The sequence below is a fragment of the Capra hircus genome, chromosome 8, assembly GCF_001704415.2.
Source record: "Capra hircus breed San Clemente chromosome 8, ASM170441v1, whole genome shotgun sequence".
Lineage (NCBI taxonomy): Eukaryota > Metazoa > Chordata > Mammalia > Artiodactyla > Bovidae > Capra > Capra hircus.
In genome coordinates this window covers 54,006,608-54,031,446 of record NC_030815.1, presented here as the reverse complement: position 1 = coordinate 54,031,446, position 24,839 = coordinate 54,006,608, and the positions used below count along the sequence as shown (strand labels likewise).

General features: G+C 36.8%; 1 protein-coding gene across 2 annotated transcripts in view; it reads right to left on the bottom strand.

Annotated features, from left to right (window-relative positions):
• Positions 1,799-24,839, bottom strand: part of CEP78 (centrosomal protein 78) — a 37,610-nt gene continuing 14,569 nt past the window's right edge. The window contains exons 7-16 of one of the 2 annotated variants that reach the window (XM_013966000.2): positions 24,231-24,295; positions 23,819-23,942; positions 21,347-21,482; positions 19,885-19,930; positions 17,812-17,940; positions 6,224-6,301; positions 4,625-4,791; positions 3,614-3,785; positions 3,241-3,288; positions 1,799-2,426 (exon numbers count right to left, since the gene is read on the bottom strand). In XM_013966000.2, coding sequence (XP_013821454.2) covers positions 1,863-2,426; positions 3,241-3,288; positions 3,614-3,785; positions 4,625-4,791; positions 6,224-6,301; positions 17,812-17,940; positions 19,885-19,930; positions 21,347-21,482; positions 23,819-23,942; positions 24,231-24,295 — 1,529 coding nt within the window. In that variant the 3' untranslated portion in view covers positions 1,799-1,862. The remainder of the gene's footprint in view (positions 2,427-3,240; positions 3,289-3,613; positions 3,786-4,624; positions 4,792-6,223; positions 6,302-17,811; positions 17,941-19,884; positions 19,931-21,346; positions 21,483-23,818; positions 23,943-24,230; positions 24,296-24,839) is intronic. The other variant, XM_005683801.3, reaches the window with a different exon arrangement.

The following is a 24,839-nucleotide window of genomic DNA, read 5'->3' as shown; positions in this document are numbered from 1 at the left end:
GAATGGTCTAGTGCTTTCCCCTACTTTCTTCAATTTAACTCTGAATTTGGCAATAAGGAGTTCATGATCTGAGCCACAGTCAGCTCCTGGTCTTGTTTTTGCTGACTGTATAGAGCTTCTCCATCTTTGGCTACAAAGAATATAATCAATCTGATTTCGGTGTTGACCATCTGGTGATGTCCAAGTGTAGAGTCTTCTCTTGTGTTGTTGGAAGAGGGTGTTTGCTACGACCAGTGCATTCTCTTGGCAAAACTCTATTAGCCTTTGCCCTGCTTCATTCTGTACTCCAAGGCCAAATTTGCCTGCTACCCCAGGTGTTTCTTGACTTTCTACTTTTGCATTCCAGTCCCCTATAATGAAAAGGACATCTTTTTGGGGTGTTAGTTCTAAAAGGTCTTGTAGGTCTTCATAGAACCATTCAACTTCAGCTTCTTCAGCATTACTGGTTGGGGCATAGACTTGGATTACTGTGATATTGAATGGTTTGCCTTGGAGACGAACAGAGATCATTCTGTCGTTTTTGAGATTGCATCCAAGGACTGCATTTTGGACTCTTTTGTTGACCATGATGGCTACTCCATTTCTTCTGAGGGATTCCTGCCCGCAGCAGTAGATATAATGGTCATCTGAGTTAAATTCACCCATTCCAGTCCATTTTAGTTCGCTGATTCCTAGAACATCGACGTTCACTCTTGCCATCTCTTGTTTGACCACTTCCAATTTGCCTTGATTCATGGACTTGACATTCCAGGTTCCTATGCAATATTGCTCTTTATAGCATCGGACCTTGCTTCTATCACCAATCATATCCACAACTGGGTATTGTTTATGCTTTGGCTCCATCCCTTCATTCTTTCTGGAGTTATTTCTCCACTGATATCCAGTAGCATATTGGGCACCTACCGACCTGGGGAGTTCCTCTTTCAGTATCCTATCATTTTGCCTTTTCATACTGTTCATGGGGTTCTCAAGGCAAGAATACTGAAGTGGTTTGCCATTCCCTTCTCCAGTGGACTACATTCTGTCAGACCTCTCCAGCATGACCTGCCTGTCTTGGGTGGCCCCATATGGCATGGCTTAGTTTCATTGAGTTAGACAAGGCTGTGGTCCATGTGATTAGATTGACTAGTTTTCTGTGATTATGGTTTGTGTGTCTGCCCTCTGATGCCCTCTTGCAACACCTACCATCTGCTCCAGCAAAACACAGCCACTGCTCCTTACCTTAGACGAGCGGTATTTCCTCACAGCTGTCCCTCCTGACCTTGAACGTGGAGTAGCTCCTCTCAGCCCTCCTGTGCCAGCTGTGTAACTGTGGGCAACTCACATAATGACTCATCTACAAAATGGGTATGGAAGTAGTTCCCTACCTTATAGGGTTGCATAACCTGTGACATGATTAAGTGTCTTGGTAAATGTTTGATTCTGCCTGGTTACTGTGAATTAAAATACACCAATGACTTCTGGCCATATGATTTATAATAGTTTGACATTTAACTAAGTGGTAAAACTATTTATTTTTCCCACCTCTTTCTAGTCCCCTTAGCCAGCTTTATTATTCATATTTTCTCCCACCATAGAGTATTAGTTTTAAGACAGTAGAGCTTTATCTTGCTCACTGCTGAAACAGCACCCAGAGAAGTACTGTACATATTAAGCCTTCAGTAGACACTAGCTGAATGAATGGTGCAAATTGCCAAAAAGGAAAATATACCATACACCAAAATGTTCATTATAATAAAAAGTAGAAATAAATCTTTCCCTAATGGCTCCCAGTCATATATTTTAAAACACCAAATGCTATAATAAAAACAAGTAATTTATTAAAATTTGAAGGTAAAAACATAATTTTAGAAGATTTAGACCTATGTCAGGCGTGATAGAGTATGGATGCTTTCTTGACATTCAAAATCAGATCCAAGAGTATCATTTTCAGAATGTTCAAGAAGATTGAGTTTACTTCTAGTTGTCTTTGATGAAACAGTCAGTATTTCACTCTCTTTCTTAACAGAAATGTGTTTTTTCGAAGACTCGCTTTTAATTGGTTCATTAACCAACGAGCTATTTTGCCCGATTCCTTTGCTTTTCTGCTTTACAGGTGAGTCAGAGCAGGAATGCAGGTCCTTCCCAGGCTGTTTCTTAGCAGAGTGCTTTTTGATATATTCACCTGTTTTGGTCATTTTTTCTGAGGCAGGCCTGCTATTTCTAGATAACTCCTCTTCTTTTCTTTGACTTCCAGTTCCACAAATTACATCTGCTGAAGGAGAACATGCTCTAGCAATGAAATCTTCAAAAGACTCCTGCCGCTGTTCTGTGACTGGGACTCCCAGGTTGTCTTTGGAAGTCTCTAAGGTCTCCTGAGTAGAGGCTGGGACATGGAAGGTGTCGACAGGCAATGGAATTCTAGCATCACCTGTAATTTTCTGAAACTGGAGAGAAAAACAAGACAAGACAAAAATTCAGTGATGAACAAGGCCTACCGTTGAAAGCATTCAGTCGCTTCAGTCATATCCAACTCTCTGTGACCCCATGGACTGTAGCCTGCCAGGATCCTCTGTCCATAGGTTTCTCCAGGCAAGAATACTAGAGTGGGTTGCCATTTCCTTCTCCAAGGGATCTTTCTAACCCAGGGATCAAACCCATGTCTTTTCACGTGTCCTGTATTGTAGGTGGGTTCCTTACCTCTAGCACCAACTGGGAAGCCTAACCATTAAAAAGTGGAGTCTGAAATTTCAATGTTACTCTGTGATTTTATTATTAAAACAGTCAATTGATAATTTAGAAGATTTCAGAGCCAGTTTTTTTCTAATTATATCTTACAAGTGATTCTCAACTTAGATATATCCAAGATTATGTCTGCTACATTTTCAGACTTCAGTGTTTATGGTAGTTATTACCTATTTCCTTTCCCTTACTAAAAATAAAACCCTACTCTGTAAGAAAATTAATTTCTTTTCTATCCTCCAGGTATACGTAAACCAGTTTTTTTACACAGTTTTACAAAATGGAAAACATGTAAAAATGTGTCCAGTTTGTGACCAGACTGTGTATCCAAGCTGTCAGTTTTCAAGACCAGTTTGAGACTGGCTAAGGTGAGAGTTAGAGGCTCCACATAAGGCTGGAAGAAAAGCTGACAGGTTTCCCCCTCCCATTTCCATGACCAGGTGACTCATTATAGTATACTGCCTATGAACTATGTCTGGACCACTTATTTTAAACAATTATCTATATCAGTAATTGTACCTTCATTAGTGTTCCTTCATTGTAAGCTGACTGCATACAAATAGAAACCTAGATGAAATATGAATAGAATAGGCATTTATACAATTTAAAATTTAGGATATTTTCTCTAAGGTTTTCTTTCTTCACTAAGGATAGTTTGCTTTAAGTCATAAATTTTCAAAAGAATTTCCAGTTTTCTTATTTACAACAATGCAATATCATGAAATTTACTAGGCACAAATGTACTAATCTATCAGAAAGAAGCTCAAAGAGGCTTCTAGCTCCTCAGCATATGAACTCTGAGAGACTGATCATTGTTATCTTCTTTCTGACTTGGAAATTTCCTTTTTGCTAATTGCTCTTAGAATCATTAAGTTCTGTTCTGTCCACTTACTTGGATATTTTGCATCTGTCCTAAGGCACTCTGCTGTAATTCTGATTTTTCTTCTTCAAGTGCCTTCTTTTTTTCTTTAGGTGGACTACTAACAGTAGAATTCATCTGAGGACGACCTAGTAAATGAAAATCTGACTGATCTATACCAGCCATTGTGGCCAGCTGCCCAAGCCTGGACCAGAAGAGAAAAGGAGAAAAAGACAAAAGTTACTATAATCACGGAAGAGCAGCTTAGATATCCCCAGACCTACAATCAGGAAACACTTCTAACATCTTATAAGCCAACACCTACTCCAGACTACAAGCCTCTCTCTTCCACATTCTCAGCCCTTTCCAGAGTCATCCTCTGGGATACATCCCGTCTCCTCGCCTATTACCACTCCATTTCAAACACTCTCACTAGCAGCTTCAACATCGACCACACCTACCATCCACTGCCTCTCACCTCCATTCCCACACTCCATTACTATTCCTCCAGCTCCCAAGAAGCGTCTGCTTCTTCCTTCCCAACACCAATTCATTCCCTGACCAAACAGCACTCCATCAATTATCAATCTCCACTTCCCTCTTTCGACAAAACTGCTCCCGGTTAAGAACCACGGACCTGCATCTTCCCTATATAATTGTTTTTAAGTCCAAGACAAAACAATCTTAACTCAAACTTACTGAACAAGAAAAATAAGTGAAAGGCAGTAAAATTCGTATGCATTCCCAAATATTTTCAATTAAAATTGCCTTCAACATAGTCTTTACAAAAAATTATACCTACTAATTACTGTCTACATGTTACTTGTTTATAATGGGCTTCCCACTCTACCAAAGCAGGCTCCCCTGTTTGCTTTTCTTTATACATTTCCTCATTAAAAAAAAAAAAAAAATCAACTCTATTACCTATAATTCACTGCATTTGGCTAAATATGGTCATGGAAGTAATAAAAACTGCTCAAGTTCCTCAGCAAACTACCTCTATAGTTACAAAGAGAAGAAAGCCATGAAGAGAAAAGAACTAACCCAGCATCTTTAAGGAGATCCAAGAAAGCATGGAACTTTCGGAAAGAATTCTCAATGCTGCCCAAAACACCTTCATCATCCAGGATCATGCTTGTCAATGAGTGTGCATGAAGGGCTTCAGACAAAGAGAAATTTACATTTCTTAACTGGGCATTTTCATGTTCCAACTATAAAAGAAGATTGAAAATATTTGACATGATTTTTTCTATCATCAAAAGAAAACAAAAGTAGTCTCATCTAGTTTAAAGAATAAAACTAAAACATTCAAAGTGCAATTTGTTGTTCAGTCACTCAGTCGTGTCTGACTTTACGACTCCATGGACTGCAGCACACCAGGCTTCCCTGTCCTTCACCATCTCCTGGCATTTGCTCAAACTCCTGTCCATTGTGTCGGTAATGCCATCCAACCATCTCATCCTCTGTGATCCTCAAATGTAATTAATTTGTAATTAATCTAACTCTCCATCAGTTAAGACAGAGACCACATCACATAATAACCGAAAGGCAGAGGCACTCAACAAAGTTTCCTATACAACATATATATAAATAAACCGAAATGATTGCTTTATTAATGATCTTTCAAAAGATCACATTTTAAACTGGTTAAATTCATAATGGATCTTCATTCCACATTAGAAAATTACCTGCTATTAAGTTTCCCTTAATTAGAAAATGAAGCACAGAACCTAATTTGAACAAAGCATATTACAACTCTGCTGAATGTTAAGGAATAACTAAAATATCTAATGCTTAAGTTTAAAAGTCCTAAATCATAACCAGCCCAATTTATTAACTGTACCATCACCAATATTCTCCTTGGCTTCTTGAAATATTCACTCCCATGCACTCTTCTTTAGATCATTATTTCTGATTTGCCCTATATAAAAATCAACTCTAGTATTTCTCAGAAAGGCCATTATGTTCATGATGCCCTCATGTCTTACGTAAGCAGGTGTTCAATATTTATTGAATGAACTAGTGTCCACCAATCCAGTAGATGCACTTTCAAAACTCCCTCCCTACACTCACTCTGGAATAGATTTTATTTATATAGAACTTTTTAGCTTCTGCTCTGCTTTCATGCATATTACCTAATGTAATTCTCACAGTATGTATTTTTACTTTCATTGCATTCTTACTAGTTTTCCAATATCTTATATTTATTTAAATGACTCATTTTCCTAATTCACTGCCAGTAAAGTCTCATCGTGTCATTTATGTTACTAGATATACAATATATAAACAAAATATGCTTTCTTGAATCGAATAATCATGAACAGAAAATAAGCTAACACCATATAAAGCACACACAATACACAAAAAAACAAATTTTTGCATTTTTAAAAACATACCTTCTGGGATACATAATATAATAATATATATAAACTATAAGCATATGCCTAAAAGGAAAATGAGACGTGAGAGCTCTATTTCATCCTGTATCTAGATCATATGATCACAGTAAATGTAAAGGTCCATATGATACCACCAATTTGCAACATATTAGTTTCGAAGTTTACAAACTTTATGCATATGGCTTAAAATAAAATCAAAATAAAACCAAGAAACTTTCAAAAGTGTAAGGAGAAACTTGTTTACCTCACTGACTCGTTTATCAGCCTTAAGCCTTATTACTCTTTCCTCCTTTAACTGCTTTAAGCACTCCTCCAGTTTTTCCTAGTGTAAAGAAACAGAGTAAATATTATACCTAATTCATAGTATGATATTCCAAGGCATTTCCAACTGTAGACTTCATCATGATTTAGGGGTAGAGCCAGAAGTGAACTCAGACTTTAATCTGCTACCTGGAATATCATATCATGCTTGTGAAATTAATTATTGAAATATATCAAATTAGCATAGTAAAGATTTATTTAAATCCCACTCTTTCCAACATAAATCTGTGGCAGCTCACCATAAAAGGTGCATGTGTATAACACAGTAAATCAGAAATAAAAAATTAAGACCAAGAAAGAAAAATTCCGCTTTTATTTGTGGGTCTCTTTACAGCAGGAAGCCCTATTAATGAACATGCTTAACATACCTGAGTTACATAACTGCAGATTCAAAAGCATTTTTTAAAAAGAGTAATCACTTTGAAACCAACTTACTATATGTCAAGCACTGTTCTGGAGTTTCCTAGGCATTAAATATGAGGAAAGAACAATACTAACTTCATGTTATCTTACAGATGAGAAAATGGAGGCAAAGGAGCAGAGTAAGGAGAGCAGCACAGCCAAGCTCACACCACTAAGAAGCAGAACCAATACTGTGAATTCAGGAAGCTGGGTGCCATTCCTGTCCATTCACCAAGGTCAGTAACATAAAATGAACACTGGTAAACTCTCCCAATTCTTAAAAACTCATGAAATTAAAAGACGCTTATTCCTTGGAAGGAAAGTTATGACCAACCTAGATAGCATATTCAAAAGCACAGACATTACTTTGCCAACAAACGTCCGTCTAGTCAAGGCTATGGTTTTTCCAGTAGTCACGTATGGATGTGAGAGTTGGACTGTGAAGAAAGCTGAGTGCCGAAGAATTGATGCTTTTGAAGTGTGGTGTTGGAGAAGACTCTTGAGAGTCCCTTGGACTGCAAGGAGATCCAACCAGTCCATTCTGAAGGAGATCAGCCCTGGGATTTCTTTGGAGGGAAGGATGCTGAGGCTGAAACTCCAGTACTTTGGCCACCTCATGTGAAGAGTTGACTCATTGGAAAAGACTCTGATGCTGGGAGGGATTGGGGGCAGGAGGAGAAGGGGATGATGGAGGATGAGATGGCTGGATGGCATCACCGACTCGATGGACGTGAGTCTGAGTGAACTCTGGGAGTTGGTGATGGACAGGGAGGCCTGGCGTGCTGCAATTCATGGGGTCACAAAGAGTCGGACATGACTGAGTAACTGAACTGAACTGAACTGAAGACACTTAGGTCCTTGAAGTGGAGGATACTGCTTATGCGTAGGCAGAATTCTAAAAGAGATCCTAAGATTCCTATGCTGAAGTACACAATCCTGCCAGTTTTTCAATCCAGGTGCTGTAGTGAAGGGATTTTGTAGATGTAATTAAGGTTCCAAAATCAGTTGCTTTGAAAAGAGGGAGATTATTCTGGGTGGATGTGATATAATCAGGCATCCAAGGAAAAGGAACTGGACTTCTCCTAAAGATCTGAAATACAAAAGGGACAAGAGGGAGATTCCCCATTGCCAGCTTTGAAGAAGTCAAGTATGATGTTGTGGCAGGGAATACAAGTGGGAGGCCTCTAGCAGCTGAGACTGTCCCCCAGCTAACAGTCAGCATGGAAACGAGGACCTCTGTTCAATCAAGTGCAGAATCTGAATAATGCCAATGAGCTGAAGAAGCTTGCAAGTATTCTTTCTTGGAACCTCCAGATAGTAACACTTTCAGGCTGACATCTTGATTTTAGTTCTATGACACTCATGAGGTTTGTTGAACATCCAGTACAAACATGAACATCCAACATCGGGGGCCTGATGTCTTACACTTAAATTTCACACACTTTAACACTCTCTGGAGGGAACCCACATGCTCCCACTATGTATCTGAGTGGAGAACTCAGTCACGCTGTGCTTGGCCTTCTGACCTACGGAACTGTGAGCTAGTAAAATAGGTATTATTTTAAGTTAGTAAGAGTATAGTAAAGGAAAATTAATATACTACTCAATCTCCAGCTTCAAGAACAAAATAAATGACTGTTATTGTTTTAAGTCATTGTTTCCGGGTGGTTTCTTATGCAGCAATAAATAATCAGAACACCTATGAAAACAGTAAGGCGTATTTATACATTTAAAATGCTTTCAACAATCACTTAAAGAATAAGGAATTCTATTATATGTTATCATTGTGAGAGGAACTGGTATCACTTTATGGACAATGACTTTTGGTATACAGCAACAATCTTACATCAGCAGTTCACCCTAAGGAAATCAGACATGTGAGCAAAGATTTATCTACAAACATGATGTCATAAGATTATTTATAATCAAACTCTAGAGGAAAGCTAAGAGCCTCCAAATTGGGGTTGGTTTAAATAAAAATAGCACACCATATGAAGGAATGCTCTATGAAACCACTAGGAAAATAACAATGATAAGAGGGCTCAACCAGAGTTAATGAATGGGCCTGAGGAGTTCTATATTCAAAATATATCTATGTGTTTTTCTTGGAAGATGGTCCATAAGCTTTATCAAATTATCTGATTTAGAAAAATATTTAGTGACATGAAAAAATATCTTTAATACCTTTCTAAGACATAAGAGCAGAGGTGGCTTTTATTTCCTTCAGTAAATTGTTCACTGCTTTCAAAAATTTGCTCAATGAACATATTTTTATGCTCAGAACATGCTTTAAAAATTGACAGTCTATATAACTTCAAATTCTTTAAAGTTTCATTACTAAAGCCAACCAAGTTTTCAATGGGAAAAAGGAGAAAAATTCCTCTACTTTTAATATAATGGTTAAATAAATCTTCTAAAATTGATTTCAAAGAAATTCTAAACAAATACGAAAACAAACAAAAAACCCTCACCACCGTCGGAGAAAAGCAGACTAAATTACAATATTCTTGACTGGTTCTAAATAGCACACTAACGTGCAGTAACATGAAATAGTTTCTCCCTCTAGTGGAAAGTATTAGAACACAGCGTTAAATTTTTCTGAAAAAGTGAACCCCTCTCCTACAAAATAATTCACGTCCCTTAAACAGAAATATGGAACCAAAAAAATTAGAAAGTAAAATTGCTTGATATTCTATTAGTTAGGTAAGAGTAATGATAAGGCTTTGGAGAAATCTTTCCTGTCATCTGCTCTCCTTCCTCCCTTTGGCTAGGTTGCTTTTTCTGGAACAAAGCTCCCATCATATTGTACACCAAATTTTATGTTCAACCTTTTTTTATATTTAAAATGACTGAAATCAATCATTTCTCATATAATCAGGGGATTGATTCATAACCTGGATTTTTTTTTCAAGCGGGCTACAAAATATTTCACTGAGTGGGGTTACTGGCCAACTATTCCTTTGATTACACATTTAAATCCTTTCCAACTTTTCAATATTATAAGACAAAATAACCATTTTTATGCATGAAGACCTTCTTCCATATTTAGAAAAACGTTCTTGCAACAAAGCCATAAAAATGAGGCTGAGATCAAAGCAAACAGATGTTTTTCAGGCTTTGAGATACCTATCCCCAAACTGCTTTCTAAAAGATTCCTAAGATTTTATACAGTCATCAGCAATGTATCACTTGGTATATAATCACTACAATAACTTTTGGCTTGTTTCCTCACTTAGAATGCAAGTTATTTGAAGAAAGGGGGTGTATTTTATTGTTTATCCCCAAAACCTGCACCTAGCACAAAGCAGACAGTCAATAAATAATTGCTGAATAAGGAAAATCCCTACCAATGCAAGATGTATACAGTATGAAAGATGTGTGCTTTTTCTGTAACTGGATAAGTGAAAACTTGGCATCTCCCTTACGTGTATACTTCTTTGCTTATAATTAGTAATTAAATTTCTCTTTTAAATTATATTTTAAAAATTCTGAGGCAAAATCCTGGCCCTACCCATTAGCTCTAAAATTTTGGACAAGTTCCATAATGCTAGACCTCAACTTTCTTATGTATAAAGTGGAGATAAGCTCCCACATCACAGAGCTCTTGTGAGGATTACATGAGCTAAAACATGTAATAAAACTTATAAGCACTCTTTAACAAGAATGCTTGGTACATAGAGTCTGTTCAATTAATGTTGAGTGAATGAACATGCGAATGCAAACAGTAGTGAAAGGCTTAAAACGAAATAGTCTCGTCCCACACCCACTTCCAGCACCCTAGAGGTGACCAATTCTTTAAGCAGGTTTGCAGGTTTTTACTTGTAAATTATTATACGCATATTGAGAAGTACACAGAACAAAACTGTCAGTGTGACAAAGCTGCAGGGGTTGGGATTTTCAGAGTATCTCATTGATTTACTGAGTGTACTTCTCAGACATAGTGGTTTCCCCAGGATTCAGAAAGCTGTCATGGATCAGACAGGCAGCATACCGCCAAACAGTGACCATGACCCATAACTTACATAACTTACAGTGACTTACATAACCCGTAACCACCGCTCAAATCTGCAAGTACTTGTCAGCATCTTAAAGATCCCGCATATCCCTCCCTCATCTCAGGCCTCTTCCCCTAGTTATAAACACCATCCTCATTTCTTGACAACCATTTCCTTTAACCTGGTTGCATCTTTCACCATATGCAGCTTCTCTGATAGCTCAGTTGGTAAAGAATTCTCCTGAAATGCAGGAAACTTGGGTTCAATTCCTGGGTTGAGAAGATCTGCTGGAGAAGGGGTAGGCTACCCACTCCAGTATTCTTGGTCTTCCCTTGTGGCTCAGCTGGTAAAGAATCCGCCTGCAATGTAGGAGACCTGGGTTCGATCCCTGGGTTGGTTAGATATCCTGGAGAAGGGAAAGGCTACCCACCACTCCAGTATTCTGACCTATAGAATTCCACAGACTATCCATGGGGTCTCAAAGAATCGTACATAACGCAGCAACATTCACTTTCAACTTTATGTAGAGGATCACGGTGTATGCTGTCTTTTCTATTTTATTTCTTTCACTCAACATTGTTTTAAAAAATTCATCCAGATTGCTATCTGTAGTTCTATTAGGTTGGTGCAAAAGTAATTGCAGTTTTCTGCATTGTTGAAATTTGCTATTTGATATTGGAATACATTCTAAATAAATGTGGTTATATCAATATATCATTTTAATGTGCATTCTCACTTCTTTTTTTGCTAATGATTTATTACTTGCTGTTTTTATTTAATACTTATTTTAGACTATGGAAATGATAACTGGCAACATTAACAACACATTTGGCCCAGGAACTGCTAACGAATGTACAGTGCAGTGGTGGTTCAAGAAGTTTACAAAGGAGACAAGAGCCTTACACATGAGGAGTATAGTGGTCGGCCATCAGAAACTGACGATAATTGAGAGCATCAGCAAAGCTGATACTCTTACAACTACATGAGAAGCTGCTGAAGAATTCCACATCAATCATTCTACGGTCATTTGGCATTTGAAACAAATTGGAAAAGTAAAAAAGATTGATAAGTAGGTGCCTCATGTGAACTGAAAGTCACTCAGTCGTGTCCGACTCTTTGAGACCCCATGGCCTATACAGTCCATGGAATTCTCCAGGCCAGAATACTGGAGTGGGTAGCCTTTCCCTTCTCCAGGGGATCTTCCCAACCCAGGGATCAAACCCAGGTCTCCCGCACTACAGGAGGTTTACCAGCTGAGCCACAAGGGAAGCCCGGGTGCCTCATGAGCTGAGCAGAAATTTTAAAAACATCATCATTTTAAAGTGCTGTCTTCTCTTATTTCACAACAATGAACCATTTCTCAATCGTATTGTGATGTGCAACAAAAAGTGGATTGTATACAACAACCAGTGACAACCACCTCAGTGGCTGGTCCAAGAAAACGCTCCAAAGTACTTCCCGAAGCCAAATTTTCACCAAAAAACGGTCACAGTCAGTTTGGTGGTCTGCTGCCTGTCTGATCCACGACAGCTTTCTGAATCCTGGGGAAACCACTACATCTGAGAAGTACACTCAGTAAATCAATGAGATACTCTGAAAATCCCAATACCTGCAGCTGGCATTGGGTTGCAACGACAACACCTGACCTCACATCACACAACCAAAGCTTCAAAAGTTGAGTGAATTAGGCTATGAAGTTTTGCCTCATCCGCCATATTCACCTGACCTCTTGCCAACTGACTGCCACTTCCTCAAACATCTTGACAGCTTTTTGCAGGGAAAACACTTCCACAACCAGCAGGATGCAGAAAATGCTATTCAAAGAATTGTTGAATCCTGAAGCATAGATTTTTATGCTACAGGAATAAGAAAACTTATTTCTTGTTGGTAAACAAGTGTTGACTGTAATGGTTCCTATTTTGATTAATAAAGGTGTGCTTGAGCCTAGTTATAATGATTCACTGTCTGAAACTATAATTATGTTTTCACCAAACTAATAGTTCATACAATTTTATTCCTTGAAAGCTTTCCCACTGTACGAATATACATAATTTATTTAATGTTTCACTCTTACAGGACACTTTGGGTTTTTTCTGTTTGTCCTAATAGTTCATACAGTTTTATTCCTTGAAAGCTTTCCCACTGTATGAATATACATAATTTATTTAATGTTTTCACCCTTACAGGACACTTTGGGTTTTTTCTGTTTGTCCTAACGCAAGCACATGAATCCTGCTGTACCGGTTATTCGGGTGCGTTTACCCAGGGCAGGGGTGAGGGCTGCTGGGTTACAGGGTATTTACATACCTTCAGTTGATGGAGAGTGCTAAACGCTCTTCAAAGTAGTATTGATTTATACTTCAGTATAAGCAGGGTAGAAGATTCTCATAGTACTCCAGGTCTACAGTACCTGATACTATCAGACTCTGTCAATCTCACTAGCATGTAGCTTTACTGGTTTTGATTTGTTTCTCTATTACTTAATGAAGTTGGGCACTTTTCCATGTTTACTGGCTATCTGGATATCCTTCTTTATGAAGTTTAAGAAAACTAGTCTCATTTTTAATTTTCCATTTCCAAATACTATACTTACAAGACTATTTCTGACTAAATTTGAGGCAGTATCTGTTAACTTTCTAATTTACTAGGCAAGGATTTAGTTCCTTTACACTCTTTCCTATATCCACACTGCTTAGTAAAGTTATGTCATTATTAGTTTTTCCACTGGTCATGATCTCTTCCACATGTAGTGATATACTTAAAAATGTATATTGCTGATCAACTATGAACTCTTTCAATGTTCCACTTTGTAAAATGAGGACTTCCGGTCTTTTCCCCTTTTTTCTACCTCCTGTCTACCTTCCAAACCTAGCTTTTATATTGTCAAAGTTGAAACTTATATTCAACTAATTTATATTTATAAATTGCAATTAATTTATAATTATTAAATTAAATTTATAATTAATTTATAATATTTATATATTTATATATAATATATAAACTCTATTATATATAAAATTTATAATATATATTATATATAATATATTATAATATAATTATATTATAATATTAAAATATATTATAATTCCATTTTAAAATATATAATATATAATAATATATTGAAATATATATTAAAATATAATTATATAATTTATATAATTATATAATTATAATATTATGATATAATATATGTTAATATATTATGTATTATAAAATATATTATATATAATTTATTATATATGAAATTTATGTTTCTATATTATAAATATATATAATTATATAATATATAGTATATATGTATTATTTATATATATTTATATATGTATTTATAATTAAATTTATATTAATTTATAATTATTAAATTAATAATTATTCAACTAATTTATATTCGACTAATTTATATTCAGCTAAGTTTTCTGTTATTTGAGAGACAGTATGGAGCAACGTTAAAGAGAAGAGGCAGAAAGCCTGAACTCAAAGCCCCGATCCAACCATAAATCAGGGACAAGCTGGGCAAGTTCCTTCTCTGGCTTAGCTTCCTTTTCTGAAAAGCGGGAATGAAACTAGCACCAACCTCTTAAGGTTATTCAGGGCATTAAATGAGTTATAGGCATTAAATGAGTTATTCAGAGCATTAAATGAGTTATATGTTAAAAATACTTAGAATATAATATATACTAAGTATATATCAGGACACGATACATTTCAGTACACACTAAGTGAATACTAATACATACTAAGTATAGTTCAGGTTAGTTATTTGTTATTACATGCAAGCTGACAATAAAAACTGCAAACCAAGACAGTATTTCTACTATTACAATTAAATTAATATTGCCCACTGCAGACATATACTGTGTCTCTATGTATAGATTATACCTCTTATACTGTTTCCATGTCATTACCCCTGTATAGCATGACCACATACCCTCAGATGCCTTGGGCTGTTCCAGTTTATACCTGCTGTCCTGATGTTACAGAAGTATAGTGACTCCTTACATTATTAGCGTTCTGGTTTGGACAACAAATTAGATAGGTGGTCACTGCCTCTGTGTGTCACTTAAAAGGGGGACACCCGTAATGTCAGGTTAAAGTGGATTCTTCTCTTGTCCACCAGTGAAGTGAAGTTGCTCAGTCGTGTCCGACTCTTTGCGACCCCATGGACTATAGCCCACCAGGCTCCTCAGTCCATGGAATTTTCCAGGCAAGATTCCTGGAGTGGGTTGCCATTTCCTTCTCCAGCAGATCTTCCCAACCCAGGGATTGAATCCAGGTCTCCCACACGGCAGGCAGACGCTTTACCGTCTGAGCCACCAGGGAGTAGTTTAAAATCTACAATAGTTTAGGGAATTCACTGGCTATTCACTATAGGAACTCACACTTTCACTGCCAAGGACGTGAGTTCAATCCCTGGTTGGGGAACTAAGATCCTGCAAGCTGAGGTGCAGCCCCCTCCCCACCCCTCAAAAAAATCTACCATAATTTAGTTCACTTTATGTTTATGTCAGTGTAGCCTTTTTCCCTCTGGAGTTCAGTTTCCTCCTCCTCTTCCTCTCCCTGCTCCCTTCCAACAGTACCTAATGCATAGTAAGTAAAATACGCCTCAATGTGTTTCTAAGCTGTCAATCACACAACTAATGGAAGGCTCTCAAATCTGTATTAGCTGACTCTGCACTGAACCCACTGTTTCCCGAATTCCCTATTACCTTCCTTCTTAGTTTATTCCCTCATTTGGCTGGATTATTTCTACAAATAACTTGTATAACACAGAGGGTAAGCTTTTCAAATTTCTTTACATATAAAATATCTTAGTCAGCCTCTACTTATGACTGATAGTCTGGCTGGATACAAAATCCTAGGGTGAAAATTATTTGCCTGAAAAACTTTGGAGGTATCTTTCTAATGCCTTCCAGAATCCATGTGCTCATGACAACAATGATAAAGTCAGATTTTTTTTTTTTAGGTGACCAGTATTTTTTTCTCTGTAATGCATGTATCTTTTCAGTATTTTAAAATTTCATAGTGAAGAGTATCTAGGTAGAGGCTATTTTTGTTTAGCTATTTTCAGTTTGAGGCCTGAAGCTTACTTTCAGCTATGGGGAATTTTCTTGCCCTTTGACAACTTCCTTCCAATTTTTTCTGGATCTAGAATTTTTAATAGGAACATGCTGGACCTCCTCGATGCAGCCTCTCCCAATATATCACTTCTATCACATTTTCCATTCTTTCTTTTTTATATATTGAGAAATTTCTTTAATTCCTACTGAATTTATTTCAGCAACCACATTTTCATTTCCAAGAGATTTCTCTGCTTTCTGACATTCCCTTTTTAATTAACACTCTATTCTTATTTTAAAGTTTCCAGCTCCTTTTAAGCCTCTTTAAGGACACAAATTAGGGTTTTTTCTTAAATTATTTTGTTCCCTAAATTTTCCCTGGTCCTACTAGGATTTGTTTTTACTCTTTCCTCACCTCTCTTATTGTAAGCTTTACTCAACTACCAGGCGTATGACGGTTGTTTTCTATTTAAGAATGAGAGCAAAAAGCTCCCTGGAAGTCAGTGACTGACTGGCTTTTCTAATGCAGGAAAAAGTGGGTAGTAACTATAATAGGATACCCCCAGGTACTCTTTTCTAGGGTGTAAAAACTCACAGTAGCTACCCTAGTTGTCTCCAGTTTAATTTTTTCAAAATGAAATTATCTCATTTCAGGAGAGTGAGGGTGGGGCTGGTATTCAACTCTTTCAAGCACGAACTCAATGAGCTCCCCCTATTTCACTCACCTGCTTAACTAACGTCACTCTCTCCCACATGCACACCTGAGTATGGAGCTATTTCCGCAGGGGGATCAGACTCCCCCTCAGCTGTCCCTGGGCATATTGTAGGTGATGGTTCCTTGTTCTACTGCTTCAGTTTCACACTCTTCCACTTATCTCCTGTCTTTCAAAGATATTCTGAAATCTCTTGATTGTTGTGGGTTTATATATTTAAACACTTTGATACCATCATTTTAATGTCTTGTTAAAGAAGAGCTGAAAGGGTTCTCAGAGCATCCTGAATCTATTCTGTAGTCACAGTTTACAAAACTTCTTGGTCTTCCCCAATGTCTACAACTGCTTTTAGAAATATCAATACAATATCCCAACCTACTGGTGAAGGAAACGAACACAACACATCTAAAATGACAACGAACGTGGGTTAGATGCCCTAGGGTCCTGTCTTACTCTACAACTTACCGGTAAACCACTGATGCGCTACAAATTTTAGGTGCTCGTTTATAAGATGAAAAGGGGGTAATTCTACATAAACTACAGATTCCTCCTACTGTAATATTTCATAATAAAATTTCTCTATATTATCACTAATATTAACTAAAGAATTAAAATCTTAACTTTTTCTTTTAAAAATCAAACTAATTTCTGTTGTCCTTTAACAATGGGCTAGTTCAAAATTTATCAAGATTTCATACTAAAAGAAAATCATACTAAGTAATTAAAAAAAATTAAACACAGACTTTTTAGCACAATAACAAGGTGCCCTCAAATGTGTTTCCCTTATTTACTACAAATTATCAGCTCTGCATTTAAATTGAAATAAAATTAATATATTATTTTGAAGAGTAAAAATTTCTTATGAAGATCAATTTTTCTTTTCTGTCCATACAAAGAGAAGTATGGAATGACATTAGATGTCAGGTTTATTAGGCAATATAATGGAGCTTCTTGCTATTTTTAGGAAAGAAGAATATCAATACTGAACCATTTTTTAACTTTTCATTAAAAATGAGGTCATACACCCCTCCTATAAAAAGAACTGTCAATTTTCTCATCTGTAAAACAAGGGCACTGAATCAGCTGACTACATTTATTTAGAACTCAATTCCTTCAAGTTTACCTTAAAGATTCTCCCTGTATCTAATATTAAGGTTCTAAAGAAAAGCAAATATGTAACTAGTCCACCATTCACCTTGGTCTAAGCTAAGCTCAAGGGGATACAAGGCGGACAGTAGGGGAAAACAGAAAGCTCCCACACAAGTTGTCAAGTATTGCAGTCAGACGCAACTAATCTGTTTGAAAAATAATCTTCTCTGTATCTTTAAAGTGATAACTTTATACCTGCAATGCTTCCTGTTTCAAACTGATTTTCTCTGGCTCTTCCTGAACACTTTCTGAGGAATCATCGACCTCTTCGATTTCTGATGAGGAAGGACTCTCTATGGTCACAGTCACAGGAAAATCTGATTGCTTTAAAAAAAGAAGACAAAATTGTATAGAAGACAACATGAACAAGATACCAAATATCCAAATATTAAAGGACATTTAACACAAGTGATCTGAGGTATCAAGTTATTATCTGTAAATGTCTCCCATTGCTCCTTAGTCTAAAACAAGCAATGCTGCTAAGTCACTTCAGCCGTGTCCGACTCTGTGCGACCCCACAGACGGCAGCCCACCAGGCTCCTCCATCCCTGGGATTCTCCAGGCAAGAACACTGGAGTGGGTTGCCATTTCCTTCTCCAGTGCATGAAAGTGAAAAGTGAAAGGGAAGTCGCTCAGTCGTGTCCGACCCTTAGCATGGACTACAGCCTACCAGGCTCCTCTGTCCATGGGATTTTCCAGGCAAGAGTACTGGAGTGGAGTGCCATTGCCTTCTCCGAAAACAAGCAATAACAAAGTAAAATTACAGTAACTTATTTTTGCTATGTTACTGTACAGACCTCTGGTGTACATGGTTAGGATTAGTATTTGGAATTGTCCGTATTATTTTATTAAGTTTCTTTCATAGAAGACAAGTAAGGAGCCAGGGTAAACATTTTTTCTCAGATCATCTTTATACTGCAAACTAGAAATTTATTCTTCACCATCAGACACAAATAGTCTGGAAGAAAAGGTAGTTTTTAGGAGGACAATTCATCAGTAAGGGGACTGGTAAAGAATCAGAAGAATAATTAGAAAGTCAACATATCTAAACTGAATAATATACAGAATTTTTAAAATTAGTCACTCCAGTACTTTTGCCTGGAGAATCCCATGGACGGAGGAGCCTGGTAGGCTACAGTCCATGGGGTCGCTAAGAGTTGGATACGACTGAGCGACTTCACTTTCACTTTTCACTTTCATGCATTGGAAAAGGAAATGGCAACCCACTCCAGTGTTCTTGCCTGGAGAATCCCAGGGATGGAGGAGCCTGGTGGGCTGCCATCTATGGGGTTGCACAGAGTCGGACACGACTGACGCAATTTAGCAGTAGCAGTAGCAGTAGCAGTAGCAGTAGCAGTAGCAGCAGCAGCAGCAGCAGCAGCAGCAGCAGCAGCCACATATACATACACAATTAAAACTGACCTATCAAAACTTTCATTTTCTCATCATCCTTAAGCCAAAATTAGTGTAATTATAATTCAATTCTCCTACTGAGCTTCACTGCCACTGGAATGTTGCTCAATAAGACACTTCCATTTAAAAACTGACCTGGTCACAACCCCATAAAAGTCTTTAGGTCAAAAGGATGTGTGTTAGTTTTATATAACTGTGCAGAAGACAACTCCCTAGGGTATCATTCTGACAAGCCCTGCAGGAGAGGAACTCCCAATGGTAGAATGAGGCATGCACCCCTCTACCAGACATCCAGGGGCAGGACTGACACCCAAGGTGCTCTTCTTTTAATTTCAGCAGAGCAACTACAGTCTCCTAAGACCACTGGCAGGATTAGCTTGCTCCAAGGCCATGAGGCTGTAAAAGATGACAAGTGTGCAGCCTTGGTGAGAAAGAAGGAACGCTCAGAGAGCAGAGGTTTGGGATATGTCGCTTCATATTGGCTTGAAAATCAGGAACTTGTACAGACAGCCCCCAAACAACATTTTCTGAAAACACATGAACACTATTGGGTATGACAGCTCCACATTAGGGGTTAGAAATGGCAATCAAGTTCATTCTACTGGGTAACCCCTGACTTGGGGACTGGAGAACCCATTTTCTTGTTTACAGACATAACCACAAGGCTCCCAGTGTGCCATATCCATATAACTACACAGAGGCAATGGGAGAATGACGAGACAGGTTTTAAATGGGTTTATTTCAGAGAAGGAACTGTTTTTTGTAAGGCTCTGTTCAGTTTAAAAAGCAAAGAGTATGATCTCCCACCCTTTCCAATTCAACCCCCTGTATACAATAAATATAATAACCACATACCTGCAACTGATTACACACATCACGAGCTTTGATTAATGGAAAACCCCTAAAAAGATATTAACAAAATGAAGTTATATCTTGATGTACACATATCACCAGTTAATTGCATTTAATATAAGTTTTTAGTATCATGAACAATATCCACATAGAACTGCATATAAAAATAAGCCAGCTCAAAACAAGGACCTGGAAGGCCTCTGCTATGAAAAAAAGTGAACACAATTTAGTAGACCCACTTTGTGACAACTCTCTGAACTGCTGAGAGGCACCTTTGGTTCCTATGTTCAGGGTGGTTGAGATTTCAGTCTAGCTTCTTAACTGGTGGTATGAATCGTTCTCTAATTTACAACTCCTTGTGATGAGGATGGGCCTGAGATTAATAAGAGTCTTAAGAAGAAGATATGAAAACACAAAGCTCTTAAACTAGAGTGCAAAGACTGGGAATTCAGTATTATAGTTTATGCTTTAAGAATCTATGTTACCATTTGCAAAAGTAGTCAGTTGTCCAATGGGGATTATAAATACCAACTAAATGTGAGCAACTGAACAGGTACTTTACACAGTAATTAATTACTTCAAGTACTATTTAAAATCAATTCTCTATGTTTTCTTAAGCAATTGTTAACACCGAATTTCATCAATGTGCTCAGATGCTCAGTTCTGTCTGACTCGCTGTAATCCTACGGCCTCTAGTCCACCAAGCTCCTCTGTCCATGGGATTTTTCAGGCATGAATACTGGAATGGGTTGCCATTTCCTCCTCCAGGGGATCTACCCAACTCAGGGACCAAACCCACGTTTCCTGCATCTCCTGCGTTGCCAGGTGGATTCTTTACCACTAGCATCATTCTAATTTCATGAATATTACCAAATAAGTCACTTGAAAATAACCTAGAGCAATTTATTTCATCTAGCAAGCCTAGAGCTATAGTTGAAAAATTTTACTCACAGCTCTATGACAAAATCACTATGAACTTATCCCCTGGATAAGTAATCAGCTAAAGCTAGTTAAGTCTAGTTTGGCAAACTAAATCTGATTTACTGAATTAAGCTGGTTGATTTAGATTAGTTTTAATCCATATTTCTCATCCATTCTGCATTAAACTATTCCCATGCCTAGAATGTCTTTTTTCCCATTCCTACAGATCCAAATGTTTACTTCTGTACTGTGGGGCTTGACTCAACTACATCTGCCCTTGCTGAAACTTTTCTCATCTGCACAACTGGAGAGAATTTTTGTCTCCTCAGGACTCCCATGGGGTTACCTCTGTTGCGACACTTGAGGAAAACTTCAAACTCCCAATTATTTTTTTGTTTTTCTTTCTTAGAGGACTCATTAGGCAGAATCCATGTGCGAGTTATCTTTCTTTCTCTATTGAAACCACCAGAGACCTCCCACATAATAGAAGCTCCAAAATAAAGAATTCTAAATGACTAAAAGACAGGGGATGAAAATGCTCTACCTGTTTCTTTTTGCACGTTCTGCAGTACGCCATGGCAGGAAACCAGACACACCAGGCGGCAGAGGTTCAGGAGCATAAGAATCTTTACCAGTGGAGTGTTTGTTTCCGTTACTTACAGGTTTCTTTGTGGCCAATCCTATGTTTGAGGAATCATGAAAAGAAGGAATCAAATGCACTAAAAGCCTACAGAGCAACTATCACATGCGTACACACTGCAAGGAATAAAACAGGCACTTTACAATGATGTCAAGGCCATTAAAAACAGGAAAGTTTTGTAAAAATGTTTTACATAGGCCAGCCCTTTTTAAAAATGTAAGTCCGCTACAGTAACAAGTTATTTTAACTAAAACAAAAGTACTGAGGTATGCAGAACATGCAAAAAATCGCAAAGAATGATACATTTTATGTGTTATGCAGAGACACTCAATCTGAATCTTAGAACACCTTTGGCATTTCTGAATCCCAAGAATAGAGAAACATAAATACACCCATGACTTCTGCCAAATAGAATCTTTGTGATTAGACCAAAATTTCATTTTATGATTAACTTTTCTATGTAAAAACAAATAAAAGTTATCACTGTATACAAGTTGCCAGGTGGTAGATGAGTAGGGTAACTTATAGTTACCCTCCTATAAGTCTGTTGACCTTCACTGTTCATTTGATTTCATATAGAAAACACACAAAAAGTGAAACCCACTGGATGAAGGAGTGAAATGCGGAGACTTACCCTACACTTTAGTACTAAAGAGTCAAGTATTTTTATAAGAAATATTTAGTAGCAAAAAAGAGACTTACAAGCTAATATTTTCTTTAGAACAAAAAAATTCACATTTAAATGTTTAATTTGAACATTACTGAAAACAAACATCATAGTTAAAATGACTGTATTTATTCTTCAAACCTACTGTACTTTAGCAGCATTAGGATGCATGTAAAATAGAGTGTATGTGGTGATACAGGACAAATTTTCATATAGTGTAGCTTACTGATAACCACCACATGATCCTGTGTGATTTCTTTGGATAAATTTACATGCCTCAAAATACAGAGGTGCTCAGTTCATTTTGTGTTATTTTGTTTTTTAACTTAATTATTCAAGGAAAAAAGTCTATATGCATGTGGTTTGTATGTGTATACCTTTACTTGCAGAAAGTAATGCAAATATATTTGTAATTAAAATTTTAAAAATTACATTTGTCTCGTTAGGAGATACAAACATTTCCAATAAAAGTTCCCATCTTCTTAAGGCACACATAATTACGTTGTAGATGTGACACAATTCACACAGCTATTTAACTCCTATACTCACCTGGATCTACCTAGATAGCCAGACATTGATTTGGCTTACCTCTATGTCTCCAAATAACTGAAGCAAATACAAAAGAAAAAAAAAAGCCCAAGAAATAAAATAAAATTACTCTTAAAATAGCTCAGTGAGCTTGCAAGCATCAGTTACATTTCCACTTTGTTTAATCATGCTAAATTTAAAAAATCTGTTTTATTCTCATTCCATGATGCCCTATTCTATACCACCACATACTAATATTACAGAATTTCTAACATGTTTTATATATACATGTTTTATTTACCTATATTTCTATTTCTAATATTATAGCAAGTCAAATTAGCTATTTTAAGAATGCTTTATATATGATATAAACTTTTAATAATAGTATATGATTAGTGTGATATAAAAATCTTAATTTCTTTTTATAGACCATTTGATTGATTACTAAACTATCACTGTCTTAAAGTAACAATTGGCAGACAAGTCATAAGCTATTTTTAATAAACACTTTGGATAACTTCTATTTAATACATTATTCTCTAAGCAAGCTGATTAATGGGAAATCAAAATCATACATCTTTTAGTAGAAAAAAAAAGAAGTTATATTTCTGAAGATGTTTATAATAGCTTATTTCAGGTTATTTCCAATTTTTCATAAATTTCAATTGGAAAATATTAGAAGTAATCACCAACCAGGAAATATTTTGGCAAAATAACAAACCTTTTATGAAATGTCAACACAGAAGTTGGTTAATATTAACATCTCTTTAAATTCATTTATAATTTCTGTATTCTATAAATTCTCATAATACATATCAAGGCAATTATAGTCTATTAATAATATCTGTGTGGTTAATACTGGCTGTTTTAATTTCAGCACATTGGAAAACATAAGGGCTATAATTTCTAGCAGCATTAAAAACAGAGAAGGCACTGGCACCCTGCTCCAGTACTCTTGCCTGGAAAATCCCATGGAGTCGCTAAGAGTCGGGCACGACCGAGTGACTTCACTTTTACTTTTCACTTTCATGCATTGGAGAAGGAAATGGCAACCCACTCCAGTGTTCCTGCCTGGAGAATCCCAGGGACCAGGGAGCTTGGTGGGCTGCCGTCTGTGGGGTCACACAGAGTCAGACACGACTGAAGTGACTTAGCAGCAGTAGCATTAAAAAAAAAGTTACCAATTCTAATAGTAGCTTTTCCTTTGTGACTGCTTCCCAAAATTATGGTTCTCTTTTTCTGTCTAGCAGCTTTGGATGGTTCCTTCACTGGTTCCTTCACCGATGGAGAAGTTATCCATTGGTACTGAGAAAGAAATAAAAAATATGCCATTTAAGTTACGGTAATTTATGAAGGTTTGATCTTAATTGGAAATTAAAATATTTTAAGTTAATAAAAAGGTTTCTGACAGCATTTCTGGGAACCTGAATTAAAGAATTACACAATATTTTCAAAAACAGAAGAGCCATTTGATTTGACTAAAAACTTTAGTTTAAGATGGCCAAAAGTATCCTTATAATTTTTTTTTTTTTTTTTTTAAGAAAGAAAGACATTAAAGTGAAATTCTTTCTAGAAGACTAAAACATGTTATACCTCTGACTTGGCACTTCTTCCATTCTGGAGAACTTTTTTGATAATGGCTTTCATCACAGAATGATCTAAAGTAAAATAAATTGAAATGAGAGTATTTATTTCCCAATGAGTGGCTATTTCCATTTAAAAACAAAAGCCAATTACTGCTTTTCCCATAAAATTAAATATGAAATCTACATTATATAATATATACCTATTTCTCCCTTTGTATATTCTAATTTCTTACTCAAAAACCTAACATGCCATCTTGCAGACTGACCCCAGTGGCTACTATTTGGGTAGCAGCAAAGGTCAAATTTAAACACTTCACATCTAAAGTGGCACTGGGTACCTTTGGATAGAAAGCAGAGTCTGAGAACTGTCCAAACACTCAGATACCTCAAAGGTATCTAAAATATCAAACCAAAGTCTCGACATTCCCTCAAAAGCTGCTCCTCCCATCAGCCCCCTTCTAAGTGGTACCACTCAGTTGCGCACATAATCATCAAGGACTTGACTCTCTGTTAATACTTCCTTCAACCCCACATCTAATCCATCTGCAAGTCTTGTTAGCTACACCCTCAAAATACAATCTGAATGCAATCGCTTTTCACTTGCTCCAAACTTCCA